General features: G+C 35.3%; 1 protein-coding gene across 1 annotated transcript; it reads left to right on the top strand.

Moving 5' to 3' along the window:
- The first annotated feature begins 3951 nt into the window (after positions 1–3951).
- psmg3 (proteasome (prosome, macropain) assembly chaperone 3) lies at positions 3952–6765 on the top strand. Its single transcript, XM_086176001.1, has 3 exons — positions 3952–4066; positions 5153–5381; positions 6288–6765. Exons 2-3 carry the CDS (start codon positions 5163–5165, stop codon positions 6438–6440), a joined length of 372 nt encoding a protein of 123 aa, XP_086032127.1. The 5' UTR covers positions 3952–4066; positions 5153–5162; the 3' UTR covers positions 6441–6765.
- Positions 6766–7081: the final 316 nt, after the last annotated feature.

Raw genomic sequence — 7081 nt, 5'->3', positions numbered from 1 at the left:
GTTCAAGATGTGCACGGGAGATGAGATATAAATGAACTGCTAAACTGAAAATTGTCTGACTTTATAAATTCTTTGCTCACATTATGCATATATATATATATATATATATATATATATATATATATATATATGCTCCCCCATGTACTTTTCTACGCTGGGGAGTATAATATAAAACTTGTATATTTTGTTGAGAAATAGCTAAACCGGATCATAAGTGGATTAAGTGATTACCTCAGCTACCAAAGCATTAATTTAATTACACCTTGAAGTATTAATGGCAGCAGATCGGGGGGCATTTATACGCAGACTACTGGTTTACACCTTTATGACAGCAGGGCCATTTCCACCACTACCTACATAAAATATCATAAAATAAAGAGGAATGCTGGTTCAAACATTTGCTTCACATTTGTCTCGGTATCTCCAGCTTCTCACCTGCGTTTAAACATTTTTCAGTAATTAAGTGCCTTAAAAGATGAATGCAAATCTTTAGTCAAATGTATTCTTATGTATGTTTGGAGTTTCTTATCAAAGCACTCATGCATCATTTTTTTCTTTCCTGAAAAAAAGGCAGTTACTTTCATTGTGTGCATTTCTGTGAAATGTGAGGCATTTAGATGAGACAGGGTGGGATGGCGTCTTTGCATCATCTCTGATTCTCCTCTCAAAGATATCAGAAACTGCCTTTGGCCATATACGTTATCGCAGGAAAACATATTACTCTGTGGAAGAAACCAAAACAAAATAAAACAAATGTTCAAGCTCTTGCCTGATGCAACATACAAAAACACTTTATCATATTTAATTACCATCAGTTGCCAAGTGGAAGAAAATACAGAAATACAAACCACATTTTCCCAAACCAAAAAAAAATTGCATAACATTTGAGGGGGAAAAAAATTGATAAATAAAATCATTTGATTTGGGTGTTCCAGTCACAGCAGTGTTGAATCAAGAGTAACTCTCACTGACATTGAAGTCATCTGTCAAACTTGTTTTGGTTTTGTTTTTATTTGGAAATATTTGATTTTTGTTTTTTGAGATATAGATAGGGGCCTCATCATGTTTTTGATAACATCAGAGTTCCATTATTTAGATGAGATCGAAATGAGAGTGAATTCAGGAGTTATAAAATATTTGATGAAATGTTTTTGATGCCTTGTGGAATGTAGGGGTTCACAGGGGCTTTCAAACATGTGCCAGGAAGATGTTGCTTCCCCCTTTAGATTTGTCTTTTGCTGTGTTTTGAAAAGAGAGTTAATGGAGGGCAACCCCAAAGGTAGATTTTCATGTGACATCAGTTCAACTTTCAAATGTCATGGTAAAGTTACTTTCGAGGTCTATCATTTATACAGCACAGCACTCTAGTGGCCACATGGGTAATAATGGTGTGTGTATGTGTGTGTGTGTGTCTGCATTCTTTGTGTGTGTATAACTTAAGTGAGAGGGTACATTTTTGACCACAGAACATCCAGCAACATAAAGACAGCCACCATGATGGTCTGAAGGTGTGAGGTAACGTGAAGGTGAAAAACGTGGCATTCACATGATTCAGTTGCTAAATATCATTAGTTTCATATCGTCACCCTCTTAAAATAATCGCCTAAGTCATTTTTTCAGTTTTTTCAGGAAACACAAAAAATTGAACCATTTGACACACTCTTGACATAGTAGAATGGCACAATCTGTTTAACTGAGGATGTAGGCAATTTTGCCAGAGGTGGTCAGCATCATGAGGAAATGATTTAGGCAAAAAAAACAATTTTTGTAAAAAAATGACTTGGGCAATCATTTTAAGAGGGAGACGATATGCGAAGACGTGGTTGTCAAATGTCTGTGTAGAAGACAGAGACGGGAACATTTAGCATCGTGAGGAAATTAATTAAAACTGATAAAGCTTAAAAAACTATAGACCATATAGATCAACAAAAGAGACTTAATAACATGATCTGGGGAAAATAAACAGATGTGTGTTGCAAACATGTGTATTATCTGTGTATCAGTTTTCCATATAATTGCTTCTAGATGGCATTTACCAAAGGGGAAAAAAAAATTAAACTCTTTGTTTATTTATTGACCATTTGCATTTTCTTTTATAATAATATTATCGCAGGTTCAAGAACAATGTGTAATTTTTAAAAAGAATGGTATGTACTTAAAACACTTCCACTGCAGTTGTTGTTGTTGTGCATCAACAACAAACGGGAATGCTTAGGCTGTAATGTATGAAATGTACCCACAGGGAAATGCAGGAAGTGTAGCTTGTGGAAATGTCTTCACTCCTCTAGTTGCAAGGCACAATTCCTTCCAAGCAATGGTATAATGTTAACATTAATTTTGCAACCTCCTAACAACGTGCACTTTTAATGTCAGGGACACTTTCTTGGTTGTTGGTGTGCATGAGCATGTTTTTCTGCCTAATGGTACTGGGAATCTGAAATTATGCATAAGTTTCCTTTGATTTGACTTTTGCCAGCTTTTAATGATAATAATACTTATTATTATTTAATTCTTTTTATTATTGTGTTGAAATTATTATTATATTATTATAAGATGTATTCTTATCATTTGAAAATAATGTAATAATAATAATAATTTCTGGCAAGCCAAGTTGTCTATGCTTTCAAGATCCCATCCTTCCTTGATGACATTTTTTAAATAAAAAAAAGCCACGACACCCCATTTCATCCCATTGATTGTGAAATGTGTAATATTAATATCTGAATTACAACTTTGTTATATCAAACTGATCAGTCAAAGACAGAGATGGTCAGTCAAAGAGCCATCACACCAACATCATATCCAGCACTGCCTCCTCAGAGTGCATAGCAATTCCGCTGAGTCGGTTCTATTTCACAATGTGAATGTGTCACGGGAATGGCTTCTTTCAGATCAACCTGATGCAGCACTTGCAGGCTTCAGTAGAGCCTCACATCCACCTGAAAAAAAAGTCCTGCAAGCACTTTTCACAGCTGTGAATATTCTTCAGCTGCTCGTCTTTCACATTGCTGTGGAAGCAGATGTGACAACTGCAGTTGCTCGGTGTGTGGCCTACATGGATGTTGACTGAATAACTCATGTCAGTAAAGCAATGCCATGTGCTTCCAAAAACAGTTTTTAATTTCTTGTCATCATGTTTCTGTTAAAGTAGTCTTTTTTTTTTTTTTGTTTGTCTAGTAAATGTGACCTTGGTACTATTTGATAGAAAAGGTCAAGGATATGAAATATTGTCAAGCATTGTCAGGCATATACAGTATGGCTATATGAACATTTTATGTCAGTAAAGAACTTTGCAGCCAGGAGTAATCTTTTTTTAAACTTCTGCACGAAAGAGAATATGAAACTACGAAAATATAAAAATAATTTCATTCGACAATATAATTCCAAGCTCTTTAGTAAAAAGTACAAAACCTCAGGCCTCATGTGGCGTCACGGTAGCTTTTTTCTCCTCGCCAAGTGGAACACTGTGTCGAATGAAGAGGCAGCTTAAGTTTGTAATTAAAGAAATTCACACTTGAAAATACATTCTCTAGGACTGGTTGAATGATCCTCTTTATCAAATTTCTCGGGGAAACTGTCTATTTGTATAATTTGCAGTACCATAAATATGCAATGTAATTGTGGCCTATCTGCTGTGACCCTAAAGGGACTGTGAAATTGTACCAGATTAAATAAGGGTTACTTAAAAGAAAAAGAACAACACAGCAAACTCACAGATGTCAGGCAAATACTAATCTTTTCTCACTACAAAACTTTGTTTGATTTTGGTGTATGCCATTTTTTTGCCTGAATGCTTATCCAAATATAGAAAGAGACGTTCATTTTATATACATATATATTCATATATGGAATAGAAGTCTTAGCTTTGAGGTCAACTATTGGGACTGCGTTTTCAAAAAACGTGATGACGTATGAACGTAGCCGTACGTTTCAGTGACGCCGTCACGCACCTCGTTGTCGTAAATGCTGTGAAAGCGAAACCGACTAGAAGGCACCAAATTTTTCAAGTTGGGAGTGAGTGTGTGTACGGATTTATCACAGTAAAGCTTGGCGGTGCAGAACAGTGGTGAGGACTTTTGTTATCTTTATCACGTAATCCGTTCACTGTTTTGTTAGCTTTGCGTCTAATTCTTCTAAAACCGGCCGCAGATGTAGGCTAGCTAACATTAGCATCGTAAATCTAATGGTGCCTTATAGCTGAACGTCATTTCTTCTGCAATGAGGATCAAACAGACTTAATTTCACTGTTGTTATTGTTGGCCTTTTAGAGAACTCCCGATTTCCAAATATATCTCTGACAACCTGTTACAGTCTGCATTTAGTCGCAAAAATCCATACCAATGGTCAATGGTTTTTGTTATTTGAATTGGTAATTAGCATAGGGTTTTTTTCTCCTATGCACTTAATTAAAACAGGTGGAAAATTATTTGTTTTTCTTTAAGTGGTTAAACAGGTTCAGTCCTCATCAACCTCTCATATTTTAGTAATTGCTTTGCTTGTTTGTTTTTTGTTTTTTTTTCTAGTTAATGTTTGAAAAATATATGTATATACAAAGTTATATCCAAATTAATTAATCACGAGCCGTCTTTTCAGAACTGTAAGTTCCAGAGTACCTCTTAGCCTGGCAAATGCAAAATTCGACAGCAAATATTCCTGATAAATGTATTAGTGATGTGTGTATAAATATCAATTCAATTAAAATGTTGATAAGCTAGCCTGCCCCAAGCTAATGACCTTATTTATGCCAGGAGTCTCACCTTCCAGGTTAATGGGAAAAGAAATGAAAGACAAAATTTAAAATATGGAATTAGCAGGCAATAGAATAAAAAATTACACCATCTGTAACCACATATTAATTGTCAAATACACAAAGAGGAGGAGAGTGTGAGGCTGATATGAAAATATGTGATTTAACCCTGCTGTCATTTGGAATTTCCTATACGTTACTTGCTTGAGCCCTGTGTACTTTCAAAAATTATAGGTGTGGGTTTTTAGCTTAAGTTCATGCAAATATTTCAGTTCTATCTTCAAGGACTTGAGATATATTCAAGTTTACAACTATAAATTAGGCTTTTAAAGACAAGTATTTTTAACACCAGTCTAAGAAAAATTGCCTTTCCTTTTGAGTTACTCTCTTATGTCTCCCCCTCAGGAATTTCAGAATGGCTTCTGCAGAGTCCATCATCAGATCACGACAGACAGAGAAAGAAGTTAATGGCATTTCAACACAAGTCGTCTGCACAGAATTCACTAATTACATATTCGTAGTTATAACCCAGTATGGCAAGATTGGCACACTGATATCTGTCACACCTGAAACCAGATACAATGATATCAGCACCCCGACCTTTTCCACTAAAGTATTGCTGGGAAAAGATGAGGTACAGATATTTTTCATTTATTTGTTTTTTCAGATAAATATTGCATCAGTTCTGTGATGACTTGCTTGCAGGACATCTGGCAGACGCCAGACGGAGGAACGTGTTTCACCGTTTTGAAGGGCAGACACGCTTGTTTCTGAACTGCTCGAGCAGATGAGGAGAAATTAGATGTGTGCAGGGATGGAGTTAAGTGATTTGTTGACACGTACATAAAGACACCTGTTTCATCCCTGCATTAAATGTGTGATGTTCTGACTGTTAAACAGTACAAGATGGGGTTCTTCAAAGGACAAACAGTATTTGATCATGTTTGCCTTGGGAGATTCTGAGACTAGCAACTATTTTTTTTCCCTTGTGTGTGTGTGTGTGTGTGTGTGTGTGTGTGTGCGCGTGTGCGCGCGCGCACATGTGATATTTTCTCAAAGACAATATTCGCTCACACTACTATGTTCATTCAAAGTAAAAAACAAGTTGCGGAAAGTTGTGAAGGAATAGCAAGATTTAAGTGTTGTCATGAAATGTGATTTGATGTCTCTCGTGCTGGATTTTGATCATAATATGGGTAATGTTTGTACGTAATATGAAGTTATAAAAAAATAATTTAGTGTTTGTCCTCTTAAGATTGTATTGATTTTTAATAATCCTTGCATTAATTTCAGAACTCTTTTTGTAATGAGAAAGCCACATATCACGGTCAACCTAATTTCTTCACATGAAATAAGAAATTTGACACTGTTCAAGTGTTATTTATTAATCCTTGACAACACAGAGTAAAAGTACGTGAAAATGTATTTGTAGTAATATAGTACTTTATTTTAAGCATTGAAACAACTGTTAGAGGTCTTATCAGTATTATTGTTGTGTATTTTATTTGTGTCACCAACAATTTGTTTGTGTTCTTTTCAGCCCCTAATACACGTTTGTGGGAAAAACCTGGCAACTTTTGTCTCTCAAGAGGCCAGCAACAGACCTGTCTTACTGGGAGTGGCGCTGAAGGATTCTTCTATCGATGCAATTAAACAAATTAAAGAAATCATAAAAAGTTGTCAGGTTTGGTAGGAGGTCATCAATATGGACATGATATCAGAAAACATATTCATGCCCTGAATGGTCACCTCATTGTTTTTATTATGATTATTTTTTTCCATGGATTCACGATCAAATACTGTGGTATTTTGAATTGTTGATGCAGTTAAGCCAAACAATTCACTTTATTAAGATTTCAAATGTTTTCTACATCCTAATGCTGAACTATGTGCTCAATGGAAATGAGTTTGCAAATTGATGAGTATTATTTATTAACTTTTTTACACTGTTATACTGTAAGTAAATATTTTTGTAAAATTGAAAAAACACATTAAACAACTCATGAGAGCAAATAAAACTGGTCACTTAAACTGTGTCTTTTCCTGTTTTTGCACTGGTATTTTCTTTTCCAAACTGCTGAAAATCACCATATCAACTTGCCAAATCAGCTCTACCTTCTGTGATATGTCAGTGCTTTGTAACTCCATCAACTGTTCATCTGGCTGCAGTTCAGTTCAGGACCTGTGTTCCTGGCAGATGGCAAAAAGACAAATTTCAAAATGTCTGGTGCAGAATTTTGAAGCATATTTTTCCTTGTCACGATATGCAGTAGGCAACATTTGCTAGTAAAACTTATCAACTAAAAATAATTGTATAATTTTTTGACTTGTTCA

This window comes from Fistularia commersonii, chromosome 28, assembly GCF_037954325.1.
Source record: "Fistularia commersonii isolate RoL2024-O1a breed Wild chromosome 28, RoL_Fcom_v1.0, whole genome shotgun sequence".
NCBI lineage: Eukaryota > Metazoa > Chordata > Actinopteri > Syngnathiformes > Fistulariidae > Fistularia > Fistularia commersonii.
Note: the sequence above shows the minus strand (reverse complement) of the source record. Positions and strands in the feature narration are given on the sequence as shown.

Coding starts and splice junctions, on each gene's coding strand:
- psmg3 (XM_086176001.1), top strand. CDS start 5,163: ATGGCTTCTGCAGAGTCCATCATCAGATCACGACAGACAGAGAAAGAA. Junction 5,382..6,287: donor TATTGCTGGGAAAAGATGAG/GTACAGATATTT, acceptor TGTTCTTTTCAG/CCCCTAATACACGTTTGTGG.